Raw genomic sequence first — 14,934 nt, 5'->3', positions numbered from 1 at the left:
GTCTTTCGGTGAAAGGTTACAGATGTGGTGCATGCATAATGAAGCTGTAGCTCATTCGGTATTAATCGTCAGAGAGCACAAATAGAATATTCGTCGAAAAATGGATTGGACGTTGTGTTGTATCTTCTTCATCTCCAGACTTGAATTCACTGAATTTCTTTTTATGGGAATATATAAATAAATTTCGTTTACTTTTCACTCATAAATAATATACACGAATTACATCAGCGAATTTAATTTTTTATGTACTGACGGTACTTAAACGTACCGCTCTATATAAACATGTTTTTGAACTTTTTTTCTGTGTCTTACCCTACATTTCTGCCGTACTTATAAATACCACCTTAAAATTATTAAATTGTTATTAAACTTATTTTCTTATCCCTCATATTTATAAGTTAAAGGCTATTTATTTGCACAAAAATTTAATAAGAAAGTCATAGGTAAATTAATTCAGGATATAAAGGTTAAGATACAGTTCGAACAAGGAATTTTCAGGAATTTTTTAAACGGTTCACGTTTCTATAATTCGAAAATGTCAAGTATGTATAGAGAGGAAAGAGAAAAATTTTTATTATAAACAAAGTAATAGTAAAATAACAATATAGCAAGATACTCATTTGTTTTCTTACTGCACATAATCAATGGAAAAACACAAATAACTTGCGTTACCGAAAAATATAAACGCTCACATATTTTTGAATTTTTTTTTCTGTGTTATACCCTACATTCCTGTCGGTACTTATAAGCACCACCTTAAAATCATTAAATTGTTATAAAATTTATTTTCCTGTTTCTCATGTTTGTAAACGCATGTTTATAATACGCGAAAAGCTATTTAATTACACAAAAATAAAAATAAAAAATAAAATAAAATTAAAATTAAAATACTTTTAATTAAGAAAAAATTGGTTTTTTAAGCTATGTTTATCAAGCACTTTTTATTCAGTCTAATGAATACTACCTGCCCTGTAAATCTGGAACTCTTTTTTTTAACACCCCGTATATACGTGCGCGCATGCGTGCGCGCACACACACACATACACGTGTGACCTCGTATATTCGTCGCGATCTTGATAATTACGTCGCTTCTATTTCCAGACGACATCATTACGCCCGTATACGTGGCGCCTACACGATTACCGACGACGCTGAGGCCGAAATCGCGCAAGGAAAATATCCAAGAGCGCCCGACCTGCGACGACGAGGAGGACTGCGAGGAGGGCTCCGGCGATCCTGGCACGACGGAGGAGATCTTCGTCACCTCGGCCACTGGTCGGTGTCTTGGAACGGCGATTCCAAGTCTGTTATTTTCGGTCAAATCAGACTGAGAGCTTATGAATTCGGACTAATATATGCGCAGCCTTCGCTCTTGTTAATGAAGGAAAAGTCGTGGCATTTTGCCTTGATCAATTTTAGAATACATCCGATATCCAATAGGAGAGGAGTTGTATTTTAGTCAATCTCCAAAAGATTAATTTTTTATTCGGTACCAGATGCATCTGGAAACTCGTCGGAGTAAAATTGTCGTAGACTTCTTTTCATTGACCGCAAAAATTGACGTAATGGTTTTAAAATAAAAAATTACGATCTTGTAGAATATGAACACATACATAACATAAATTAGAAAGTAAATTCTTTCACCGGACAAGACGAACTCTCACATGCTGAACTCTCGCAGAAGATTAATGTCTGTCTACAAGTGTACTAATGAAAAATTTGTCATTGAAAATTTCCTCGAAATCAAATTCTTTCATGGGATATCCGTTGTGTTTCGAATTGCATCCGAGAAAAAAATGTTCAAATTCAGTTTGTTTTTTATAGGAAGCTCTAAGATGGTCTTCGACTTTTCATGCCTTAAAGCTGCCAGTCTGTGTTCTGCATACATAGAGTCGCAAAAGAGAGTTCATTGCCTTTTATAAAATTCGCATAGACTGCGCGACTATTTCCATCGGCGAGCTGAATAATTAACAAAAATATAACAGTGATAAGAATAAAAATCTCCGAATATGAAATGCACGCAAAGAATATTGAAAGAAGAATGGTGTCTCGGGAATATTGCACTCACTGCTAATTTGAAGTCAATTATTGAATGTTCTTCCATACCGATCGAAGCTAGAGCGTCATGCAAATTTATAAGGATTCTCAATTCGACATTGCTACTTATCCGTTTCTCAACCGCCCCCTTCCCTCACATCAAATCTGATCCATCTCGCTAAACGAATAGAAGAAAAATGGGCCGCTTAATCTAAACGGTTTAGCTGAATGATTATGTTACGGACGAGTCGATCAATCCTGGTACGCTGTCACTTAGCTTTAAATATGAAAAACTCTCCCTCTCTCTTCCCCGTTACGGAAATACTCACAACGTGGGCGTCCTCGTCTACAATGACGACGACGACGACGACTTTCCGTGACGCGCGCACCGCCAATCGTCGGCTAAGTCACCCGCCGTGAAAATAGCACCACCTTGCCGCCGGGGGCGAGATTCTCGCCAGTAGCGATTCTTACCCCGTCGCAGCATCAGACGGGGTAGCATTTCCAATTTCGAAATGAAAGCGCGTGCAAGTGGCGGAAATTGACATTTCCTCGAAATAACGCAAGTACCTTGTCGATTATATGCTGACCTTTCTGTTGCTCCAATTGTACGATATTTTTGCGGCCGTACAATTAAAATCTTAACACAAAATTGTTACATCGCAGCCTCCGCTGATCTGTGATATAATTTTTTATTTTAATTCCAAATTTTTAATTCCAGCAACTGGAACGCTGTTCCCCAACCAATCCCATTGAAGTGAATCCATAAAAATACGTCGACTTGCTTTTACATCTCGATTGTCCCGTTCTCTTTTCTCCTTTTTTCTCAATATCCTACCCGAGAAGATAAAAAACATGTTATTACCACCCGATCATCCCAGCGCGCGCGATGTACGGCCCTGGTGCCCTCGAAAGCGTCCCCGATGTCCTCGAAACTTCGCCCCTGCTTACGCACGCGTGAATATTGCCGGCCTACGCACGCGTAAATATTGCCGCCACCACGTTCCGCATCCCGCACATCCCTTTTACTCCCCGCCCCCTCCTACTCCTTCGTACCCCTCCACCACCTGTCCACCCCAGCCACCCCCTGTGCGAATTGTGCGGTAGAACGAAGCGAGAGACAACCTTCTCACGCGCTTTTTCTCTATTCTGTTGCAGATACCAGCTCGACGTACACAACGTCTCGCGAGTTCACCACTAGTCACATCAGCACGCAGACCTCGTCGACGTCGTCGACAACGTTGAGCCGTGACGTCGTCACCGTCTCCGTCCAGTATAATGTGTCAACCACAGATCTCGAGACCAGCCACGGCAGGTGCGTGCGTCTGTCGCGGCGATGACGTTCGCGAAATTGATCGCGACGCCGTATTGGATAATTATACGCGATCGCTCACGCATATTGATTCGCCGATTGCGGAGAAAGTTGACGGGAGAATTTATCATATATTATGTACCTATATTTCTATTTCTTTATAATCATATATCTCTATTTATATACAGGGTGTCCGGGATCTTTTGGAAACGACAAATTGTGAAGGTCCAATCAAACTGAAAAAAAAACTCAAGTACCATTTTGCCAAATCCGCAATAGTTATTAAGTTATTAATGATTGAAAGTGACCATATGTAGAAGCTCTTTTAATTGATAACTTATTTGCAAAATGGTAAAGAATTTTTTTGTTCAGAACGACCTAATCTACAATGACAGCTATTGTGTTTAGCGATAGATAAGTATATTGAACCTTGAACCCTGAATTTCGAACCTGTCGCTAGTCGTCATCTAATTGTAGAATTAGGTCATTCTGAATAAAAAAGTCCTTTACCATTTGGCAAATAAGTACGCAAATTTTCAAGTTATCAGTTAAAAGAGCCTCTAGATGTGGTCATTTTCAATCATTGATAGCTAGTGCGATTTTTGTAAAATGGTACATAACTTTTCTTCTCAATTTCATCTGATTAATCTTCACAATTTTTCGTTTTCAAAAGATCTCAGACATTCTGTATATATGTTACTTTGTCTCATACATATTTTTTTATATTATTTATTTATTACGAAAGAAAATACCTCTTATACGTTACACATTATGAGAAGAACACAAGTTGTTAGAGATTTACACTGAAACAAGATTAAAAAATCAAAATTTTAACTGTAACATTCACTATCCATTATTTACATATTCTGTTCTATATTGATATTTATGTGTATTGATATATATTTATCTTGTCCATGTGATGTCGCGAGAGTATGCGTCATTATTATCCGACAACTCCGCAATCAGCTCGCGCGTCGAACTCGCACGCGCGGGAGACGAGAGACGGAGAGGCGACTCGATGCTAACCGATTGTTACGCCTTGCAGCAGCATTGTGACGCACCGATCGACCACCGTGACGACCCCGAGCACCACGACGGAGATGACGGAGCCGCCGCCGCCGCCGCCACCGCCGATGTATCCGCCGATGCCTACTCCGCCCAAGAACAACAACAAACGAATAACATCCGAGGCGGCGGAGAATGCGGCGCTGATAATCGGCATCATAGCGGCCGCGCTGATAGCGATCGTGCTCATCATACTGATAATCCTCAAGTTCAAGAACCGGCCGGAGACCAGCTACAAGGTCGACGAAACTAAGACATTCTGCCAAGACCCGAACGCGGCCCTCTTGGGCGCCGCGGGTTCCGGCCAAGCGTTCAACGGCGCCCTGAAGAACGGCGCCAACGGTAGCAAGAGCAACAAGAAGCGGGAACTCATAGACATTAAAGAGTGGTACGTGTAAACGGACGGAATCCTCACGCGCTCGACACCTGGAGGACACCGCCGGCTGGCTCTTGGTCTCCGTGTGTCGCGGCTCGGTGCTGCTCGCATCTCCCGTCGCCTTTTGTCTTTTCCTGTTGGAAAGGCTCCGGGGATCGAGGGACACAGGATCCGTTTAGCGAGAAGGAGCGTGCGCAACGGCGGGACTTGGTGGAACTGCGATTTTCGCGACCGGCAAGCGTGCGGGAAACCAATCGTTCTCTCGGGGTAGAGGTTCATCCTCGCGTTGCCGCGGCTGCCGCATGCCAGGCAAGTCTCCCGGATCTCGACTCGATATGCTAGGATCCATCTCAGGGAGGAAGATGATCGGACGTGCTCCAAAAGAGAGTCCCCAAGCTGTTCGCCGCGGCATAGTGGACGATTTTCACACGGAGGTGTCACTCGCGACATGCGACGAAATCACCGGCGAAACATGAAATAATAAGTATACAAGCGCGTGCAATGTTCCTCGAAGAAGCTCTCCCGACCATCGGTTCAAGGGAGACGCTCTGGAAGAGGCCTTTGGTGACGGGAGGACCGATCGTACGCGACTGAAGTAGGAATCCTTATCGTGTCCCTCTGCAACGTTCCTGTAAAGGACTCGCGCTACGCGATAGAGCGATCCGCGATTGAGATCAAGTATCCTTGATAAGATACGTTTCCGAAGGACCTTGAAATCGCGATCGGTAGATCGTGCGTGCAGAGGAAAGGACGTTCGTCTTTCGAGAGCATGACGGAGAGGAGGTAGATCGGAGCCGTCACGTTGAAAGAGGAAGAAAGAGAAAGAGATTCCTCTTCCTCCCTCTTTCTCTCTTTTTCTTTCTCTTTTTCTGGCATCAAGCGTGCAGAATCGAGAAAAGAAGAGTCGCGCTCAAAGAGATTCTTCGGACTGTTTTTCCCGCGAGAAGATCCGATAAGATGCGAGATTTCGATTGTAGTCCTCTCTTTCTTTCGATTCGTAAGACTTCAAGCTGAAAATTCTTGTTCCTTGAAAGAACGATGATTCTTCTTCGAAGTAAGATGGAAGCGTAGAAAAACGAGGATCGAGGGTTGATTGCGAATCGGCCATGTGGCGACGTTGCTCGATCTTACTATTTGCACTTGATTAGCAACTGAGAAAAAAAGAGAGAGAAGACTAAAAGAGAAAGAAAAAGAGAAACGGAAAGAGAGAGAGAGAGAGAGAGAGAGAGAGAGGGAGGGAGAAGGGAGTAAATTGAAGTCGAAGAGTTGGGTGAGAATGTGAAGCGGCTTTTGTCTCGGTTTCTCCAGAACGATTTCGAGGAACGTAGAGAAGAAGCAGGCGCGAGGGTTGATCTAGGGAATAATTAATGAAAGAGACACTGGGGATAATATTGAGCGCAGTGACAGATTCGCGCGACATGACATAAGGAATGACTTTTAGGAATCAACTTGCACCGAGAAAGTAGATTGTTTTGTTATTTTGCGGATTTTACTTCCAACATTCTTACCACGAACGGTCTCTTGAGCGATTACGTCGGGATGGCGCGTGCAATTGTTCCGTACCATCATTGTTTATCGCTGTGAGATTTTATGAACGTTACGAGGTTTTTTACAGAAAATTGTTGATCTCTAGGGCAAATGGTTTGCGTTGATACCGGGTGCTGTATCAACACACAGTACGATTAGCTGATTAAAGGTTGTACCATTTTCTCCTCCATGAAAAAGCAAGGAAGCTTTGCAATGTTTAATCAGTCGACTGTACGACGGCTTTGCCTGTCCGTTTCGCAAATGCGTGCGATCTCAGCGTGATTGTCAGCAAGCCTTGGAGGTAAACTCGCTGAAAAGATGTGCAAGGGAGAGTGCATGTGCAACTTGGCGAAACAGGCAGGCAACCCATCGTACTGACTCGTATGTCGACGCAACACCCTGTATACATACAAATGCTTGGTATCAAGCACGAAGTTAAGTTTCACAGGGTCAAGTTTTACATAGAGCTGTGTTCTGCGATTCCTTCATCGCTATAGAACGATACTTCGGCTACAACAGAGTGCTGTTTGCGCGCGATTCATCACGATCGATTCGACGATAGATATTAGCGGATTAGAGGGTTAAGCCGCTAAACGTGATAGCCCCGAACGAATTTTGCCGCGTGGCGACGACGTGATTCGTAATTTTACACATAAGCTAATCTCTCCTAGTATTGTTTCTATACGAGGTGTAATACTTCTGCCGGCGGCAAGAGTCCGAGTTACGCTTCATTCTCGACGCGCGAGCCTCGTGAGGACGAGATGTTGGAAGTGAAACGAAAGTTAGGAGCGAAAGTATCGCGATCGAGCGATCCTACTCTATCCTATTAAACACATTCATTGTTGTATAGAAGAGCAAGATAAAAAAAATATATATATATATGATACAGACACAGACACACATACGTACATTTATCAATTATGTTATGCGTGTAAATTGTTTGACGGATTGAATAGATTTTATTATATATATAAAGTCTCTGTTTTTGTGTGAGCGAAGGATACGTGACATGCGTATAACAACGTCCGCGCGGAGGCCTTGAGCGAACGAAGCACACTCGACTGGAGGAACATCGTGAGCTCCGCGAGAGCCTCTCTTCCTCTCTATCTCTCGTTCGGCACGAAATTCCCCGAGTGTATCAGCGGAAACTTATCAGAGCGAAGTCGCGACGTTTTCGAGTTCGATCGCCCGCTGAAGTTGACTCGATTGTAAGATAGCAGCAGTTCGCTCGACGCGTTTCTCTCGATGTTCCTCGACGTATTTGACGCGTTCACGTGCGCTCGGGTGTCCCGCGTGAGATTGTACGTACCGCGACTCTTATACATATGGAAAGTAATCTGTAAGTAATTCGGGAGAAGAGGGAAGAAGAAAAAAGCGAGATACTCTTAACGAATAGGTGATTTATATAGCATATACGCGAATATACTTATACATAAATACAGGGTGTGAATGCAGTATTGTCAGTACGAGTTAGGCAGACGAGTTCGGCGGTATCTTGTAACGATGACGCCGAGCGCACGGCGAATCGCGAGTGCACTGAGTCGTTTCTACCAAGTTGCATTGTCTCCTCCTGATCGAGATCCACGACACGCTCGTTATATGCAGAGAGCGGCCCAGGTCACGCCTGGGCCCGGCCGGTCTGCGTATAGTTTCACATGTTGTTGTTTCAGTTGAATGTATTGCTATTAACGTGTTTAATCGCCGACGCATCTGGCGCCAACCAAGATCTCCTCGTCAAACTCACCCGTTCGACTGGAAGCCAAGACCAAAAAAAGTAAACTCCGAAATGTCAAAGACGAATAATTGATTCATCATGAATGTTGTGTCTCTGTACAGTTAATTATCAATGCCGTCGGTGTATCAATGAAACGCTAGAGAAACCAAAGCGGCTTTCGTCGAATTATCAGAATAATCGGTGAGAGATAAAAAGGAATTTAACGAAACTCCGCGAGTTCAAGAGGAAAGAAAGGGAAGACGATTGGTTGTTCGTTGCCGTTAGTCGGTGCGGCCGGCTATTAACACGGTGAATGGTAACGACATGCCGCACGACGAAGCGGCGAGAGACTCGTCGCAGAAAAAGAAGCAATAAGTAACGAAAGGAGGCTTAGCGTTTAAACTGATCTGTCGTTATGAAGCGCGGCGACACACGTTCGGTTCCTAAAGCGTCGTCGGTCCCGCCCGACTCCCGAGCGGACAATTCGTCGCGTCGGGTCTGCTCTTTCCGGCTTGCGAACTTTCCACCACCATTGTCGTTCGCGTTTGTCGGACTCTCGGCTCGAGATCGAGAAACCAAGGAAGCGCGTGGCCGGAAAGAGCAGGCCCGAGGCGGACGAATGCGAAAAGGGAGAGAATGTATGCAAATTGTCGTTCAAACGTACGTCCACGCCAGGGATGAGTAAAATACTGCGGGGTGCTTGCGAGTGACACGCGAGAACGCATCCCTCGAATATTCGTTGATTTGCGTACGAATGAGCGAGCGAGCGAGCGAGCGAGCGAGTAAGCGAACGAACGAACGGATTCGTCAATTTCCGCGGATGGAGAGAAAACGTGTTTAATACAACAATACATATCTTCGAGGCACGATTGATTAGCGGCGGATCAAATGAGAAAAAGAGGAAGAAGAAAACGAAGAAGAAGAAAAGAATGCGCTATGGTTGAATCATAGACTCATACACGTAGACTGAGTCCTTTCTTATGAGACTTTTAAAGATACAAAAGGCAGCTGCATTCTCCTTTCACTGTCCACAGGTATGTTGTCTTCGTCCAGCTTCCTCCAGTGGGGGTCGAGTTGAACGAAGATCGAGTGCCTGTGATACAAGCCAGGTCCTTTTCAAATGTAGTCCTCTTTCAGCTTCTGGTGAAACGCTCAGTCTATGTACGTAAGTCTCTGGATTGAAGTAGTTGTTGTAAAAATTTCGTGTTTCCAAAACAAAGAAAAAAGAATCGTCAATACGACATCTGAGCAATTATTAGTAATTATTAGGAGGCGAAATAGGAATCTTTTCATTGTCGCAATGAAGGAGATAAAGGGCCAGTGAGAGGACTTATGATGTGACAGACTCTCATTCGTCCTTCGTCTTCTCTGTGATGATTGTGTGTCGAAGAGGAAATTTTCTGCTGGTTCCTTGGTACGGGCGCCAGGGGAGGCATTCGCCATTCTCGTACGGCACGGATACGTCCCGGACGTTTTATATTTTAAAATGAATTCGGCATAATCGCATGCGAGTTAAATCGATAGGTACGTCTTGGAGCGTCTCGGACGACGAAGAACAGCGGGCCTCCCCTGGCATTAGCAAGCGGCTGCAGCGAGTACTTTGCCCATCGCTGGTCGAGACTGACTCTCGACGCGATCAATCGAAGGCGAGAAAAAAACGTCCGATTGTTATAAACTGCTCTCGAATATTTTGTAAGTTCCGCGTTCCTCCTTTTCTCTTCTGTAGTTCTGCACTTCTCTCTCCTCCTCTGCGTGTGGGATCGTCCTCTTCTTCATTACAACTGCCACGCCTGCTCCACGGGATCTCGGGATCGGTTGCTAGTATCGATATCTTTCCTTTATCTCTGCTTCTCTTTCTCTCTCTCTTTCCCTCTCTCTCTTTCTCTCTCTCTCTCTTTCTTCCTCTTTCTCTCTTTTTCTCGCTCTCTCTGTCTCTATTTCTAACTCTCTATCTATTTTATCTATCTGACAGAAGAAAAAATCTTTGTCTACTCGTCTATCTGTATAGAGCATTCGCCGCTTCTCTCTTTTTCTTAGACAAGCTGGGAGTAAACGGAGATTTTATTAACGAATTGTAAGTCGATACGAGCACGTATTTCGAAGTAACAATCCTCAGGGAAGCGCAGTTAGCGCGATCGATCGGAATGAACGGAACACTCCACAGATCGATCGATTATTAGCAGTGACTGATATCTGTTGATCGTGACTTTTCTCTCTCTCTCTTTCTCTCTCTCTCTCTCTCTCTCTCTCTCTCTTTCTCTCGCTCTTTCTCTCGCTTTTTCTCTTTCTTTGTCTCTCTTATCAGTTGAGAACGTTTCGACGAAGCTCGATCCTTTTCAAGAGAGTCACGCTTTCTTTTATTGCTCGAGTCTCTGTTCGAACGGCTCTCTTGATTTCCCTTTCTATCTTCTCCTTCTGTCCAATCAGTTTTCTTACATATTTTTGATCTCGACGAGTGTGAGAATCCTTCCCAACGACATATATCGATAAATGAGTTACGGCAAAAAAAAGAAAAAAACACGGCTACGTGCACAAAGCCCGCGAATCGACACGTCGGATGAAGCTTCTTTATAATCTTTAATCGCACAAGAGCTTGAACTTATCATCGAGGCAGAAAAAAATAAAAAGAAAAAAGAAAAGAAAGAAAAACAGTGCCGCGGTCCATTTTTTGCGCGGATCGCTTTTACGCTTAACGAGGCACAATAAATCTTAAACTCTCTCGTCTTCGCCGGACTTGCAATTGTTCGCCCCCTCCTTGCCACTCCCACCCCATCTCACCCCAACCTCTCGAAGTCATTTGTAGACTATGGATAAATAAATCGGTGTGTGGATTTTGTATACATTTATGTGACTAAACCTTGCGCGCGGGCAGTTTTAACGATATAATGTAATGCGATAACAACGATATCAGAGAGCGATTCATTAGAAACGTTTCTTCTCTTCTTCGCTTCAGCCCGACGATCGATCGATCATCTTCGGTCTGGAAATCATAATTGGGATTTTATTTCGTACAAGTAATAGAAAAAAAGAGAGACAGCTGTAACGATAAACTCGTCGTCGTCGTCGTCGTCGTCGTCGTCGTCGTCGTCGTCGTCGTCGTCGTCGTCGTCGTCGTCGTCGTCGTCGTCGTCGTCGTCGTCGTCGTTACTGACTTTCTTCCTTTTCCTCGGTCCTTTTCCGATGAAAGTCGAACGCCTCCACTTTATCGACAGGAGAATCCAAACATATTGTTATCACTGCCCTCTCTGATTCTCTATCTGCATATCCTTCGATGTACCGATGACTAACGTTTATACTACACTAAATTTAACTTCTATAAAGATATATTTACCGAGCAGTGTTATACTCTACTATTAACTCTTACGCATTATGTCGAGAACTTAAAGGAAAACGAAAAAAAAAAGTAAGAAACGTGTCGCGGATGAGCGCTAGAGCAGTCGGAGTAACCGAGAAGTTATGTATACCGAGATATCGCCACTATGACACTACGAATTATAACGGACTGATAATAACCCGGGAGAATATAAGCGAGAAACAGATGAGCAAGCAAGAGGAAACAGCGAAGGGAAGAAAAAATAAAATAAAAAAAATATGAGAAGGTAAACGCTCACTCACAGCTGTATCTAGAGTCGCTATAGCTAGATGGAATTATATTTTACATTGTACAGTCGTACGTACGAGTGCACTATGGACTATAGATAGTAAACTATGTTCGCGTATCGGGCGAGAACATGAAGGCAAGGCGGAAGAAACTGAGAGAGTGTGATACCGAGAGGCACGAGCGTACAAGGGCTGAGAAGGGAATGCCACACAGGAGCAGACACATTTTCGTTGTCGACTGGCTGCGAATTTCTACGACACGTTGTATGTATGTATGTATAGTAGAAGACGTATGCACGCGCAGATGGCTGATCCCCGAGGTGGTGAAGAGAACGTGTCGTCGAGCGGATTGTGTTGCGCAGACTGGCGCTGTACACGGATCTTTGTTGTTGAGCGAAAACATTAAACCCGACAAGAGAGAGGGAGAGAGAGAGAGAGAGAGAGAGAGAGAGAGAGAGAGAGAGAGAGAGAAGGGAGAATAGGACGAGAAAAGACGCGACACTCTCGAGATATCGTCGACAATTTCGCATAGAGTTTGACACCGACGAACAGACGATGCAAAGAAACGAAGAGCATGTTACTTCAACATTCGATTTTGTTCGCGTGTGTATTTGACTGTCGAGCAAGATTCCTTTAAACTCCATTCTGGTCGAAATCGCGTCGATCCGTAGCGAGGGAAATTTCACGGACGGTATGGGATGTCTCGATCTCTCGATCTCCGGCGATGTAGCTCGGGCCGGACGTTGCGGAAAGATGCGTCGCACAGCGCTAGGATGAATCGTCGCCGGCCAACACGGTCCCGCAGGATCGAATTTGGCCGTTCTGTTCCACACACACAGGTCATATGATATATAAATAAATACGGTAAATACGGGATAGACGTATATGGTGCGTTTAGATTTTTTACATGTCAACAAGGCGGAGGGTCCCGTTTCGTTAGTGTTCGCCTTCCCTATGCGGCGTACCTTTAAGCTGGGCCTCGATCGAATTACCCGTTATCATTTCGCCTGGTATATAGTTTACAGTCGGCAGGAACGGACCGGAGCTGAGTGAAACGACTATTTTTTATATTTAACGCGACGTCGCCGGCGATCGCGAAAGAGCGGACGGTATGTTTGATCCACGCGCTATACACATTCACATTTTAATTAAATTAGAGCATGATATATATTTCGCGTGCGCCTGCGCGCGCTCGTTGAAGGAGGATAATAGAGAGACGAGGCGAACACTGTGTGAGCTTGCCATATCGGTTATATATATAAATATTGAAATAGTGTTTTCATCAGCTTCAAGGGAAATACATTTTCACGTTAATCTCTCGCAATGAAGAAGAAGAAGTAAAAAGTGGGAAGGAAAATAGGAGAAAACGATAAGAAGAGTGCAGATACACACACGCATATACACATGTGAGTAACGTAGTGCGCGCACTGACGCATTACTGATATTCTCCCGAGACATTAGGGACATTGTAAATATATAGAAATAATGCCGTAACTACGAAATTATATGAATAAAGTATTGAAACTGTGCACACTGAAGATATTTCGATTTGCCCCTCCGACGTCACGTACGAGGGCCATTCAAATATAAACCGGATTTTTTTTACAGATTTATTGGTAACAGATGAAATTACAAAAGCGATATATTATTTTTCTGCCTAGTTCCCTTCAACGGAAATGCATTTTCTCCACCTGGTAAGTAGTTTCTTGACCCCTTCATCAAAAAAAGTAGAAGGGCGCTCGAACAGCCTGTTGCGCACGTAATACTCAACCGCTGCGTCGTTGTTAAATCTTTCCCCTCCTAAAGCCTCTTTCGGGGGTCCAAACATGTGAAAGTCACATGAGGATAAATCGAAACTGTAAGGAGGGTGTTCAAGAGGTGTCCAGTACATTTCTCCGAGTTTATCGCGGGTTAAGGCTGCTGTATGAGGCCGCGCGTTGTCATGGAGAAGTAGATGGTATCCAAGGTATTCTGAGAGAATTGTGTGAGCACTCCCAATACTTATGCTCCGATGAGATTTCGACAACAGTTAAGCGACAACAGTTAAGCGCCGGTCATCTTCCACAAGTTCGCGAACGGCCCGAATGTTCTCATCAGTGACACTCGATCGCGGACGACGTTCGTGACTTTCGTTTTCCACAGCATTACGACCACTGCGAAATTTTTTGGTCCAATCAAACGCTTGGGTTCTTGACAGGGTATTATCTTCAAATTGTGCTTGGAGTCTGGTCAAAATTTCAGTTGGTTTGACGCCTTCGTTAGCGAGAAATCGGATGATAATGCGTTGCGCAACAATCGTAGGTACCTCTTGTTCAGTCATGGTGTTACTGATGAGGGAACAGCAACTGAGGAATGTTGCGGGGGGTCGCTCTCCTCCATATATCTCTACTTCCTAACTGCTTGAAACGCTTCGGCCCGCTTGCGGCTCTTTCCGAGTCCGCAGGTAAAAAATCCGGTTTATATTTGAATGACCTTCGTATTAGGAGGTTAAATTAGTTCCCTAGCAATAGATGGCTTTAATAATAAGTTGATGGTTAGTACGAATGTTGAAATCTGGCAACACTGAAAGACATCTTTATGTGACATTTTGCGTGCTATTGTTACTGATAGTTTCATTGTTTATACGCATCTAAAATGATGGGTCGTACAAAATTGCATTTTCGACTTTCAGTATTTTTTTTATTTAATTTGAAAAAATCGGCAACTGAAGCTCATGAAAGCATGTTACAACTTATGGTAATCAAGCTCTATCGTATTCCAACTGTAAATTTTGGTTTCAACGATTCAAAAATGGTGATTTCGATTTGAGTGACAAAGAACGTTCTGGTCAGCCAAAAAATTCAAAGATTCTGCATTCCATTCAAAGATTCCAAGCATTATTGAATAAAAACACCGCTCAAACGGACAAACAGTTGGCTAAACAACTCAATGTCGATAAATTAACAATTTCTAAACACCTACACGCCATGGGAAAAATTCAAAAGAAAGGCAAATGGGTTCCACATGAATTTAGTGAGAGTGCCATTGCAAATTGTTTAAATATCTCCATGCCTTTGCTTGGCAGACAGAAAAAATAATTTTTTGTGGCGAACTGTACCTGAAGATGAAAAGTGGATTTATTTTGAAAGTCCGAAGCAAAAAAGATCAAGGATTAATTCATAACAACCATCAACATCGACACTAAAATGAAACATTCATGGTCACAGAGCAATGTTCTGTATTTGGTGGGATATTGAAGGTGTGGTGTACTATGAGCTTCTAAAACCGAATGAAACAGTTACAGGGGAGCGGTACCAGCAACAA

General features: G+C 43.7%; 1 protein-coding gene across 7 annotated transcripts in view; it reads left to right on the top strand.

Annotated features, from left to right (window-relative positions):
* Nrx-1 (neurexin 1) overlaps nt 1–10,869 on the top strand; it is a 497,229-nt gene extending 486,360 nt beyond the window's left edge. For 6 of the 7 annotated variants that reach the window (XM_019845315.2, XM_019845314.2, XM_019845312.2 and 3 more), the window contains 3 exons: nt 1,102–1,275; nt 3,196–3,352; nt 4,395–10,869. In XM_019845315.2, coding sequence (XP_019700874.2) covers nt 1,102–1,275; nt 3,196–3,352; nt 4,395–4,812 — 749 coding nt within the window. In that variant the 3' untranslated portion in view covers nt 4,813–10,869. The remainder of the gene's footprint in view (nt 1–1,101; nt 1,276–3,195; nt 3,353–4,394) is intronic. The other variant, XM_025306917.1, reaches the window with a different exon arrangement.
* Nucleotides 10,870–14,934: the final 4,065 nt, after the last annotated feature.

This window comes from Harpegnathos saltator, unplaced genomic scaffold (assembly GCF_003227715.2).
Source record: "Harpegnathos saltator strain DR-91 unplaced genomic scaffold, Hsal_v8.6 scaffold810, whole genome shotgun sequence".
Taxonomy (NCBI): Eukaryota; Metazoa; Arthropoda; class Insecta; order Hymenoptera; family Formicidae; genus Harpegnathos; species Harpegnathos saltator.
Note: the sequence above shows the minus strand (reverse complement) of the source record. Positions and strands in the feature narration are given on the sequence as shown.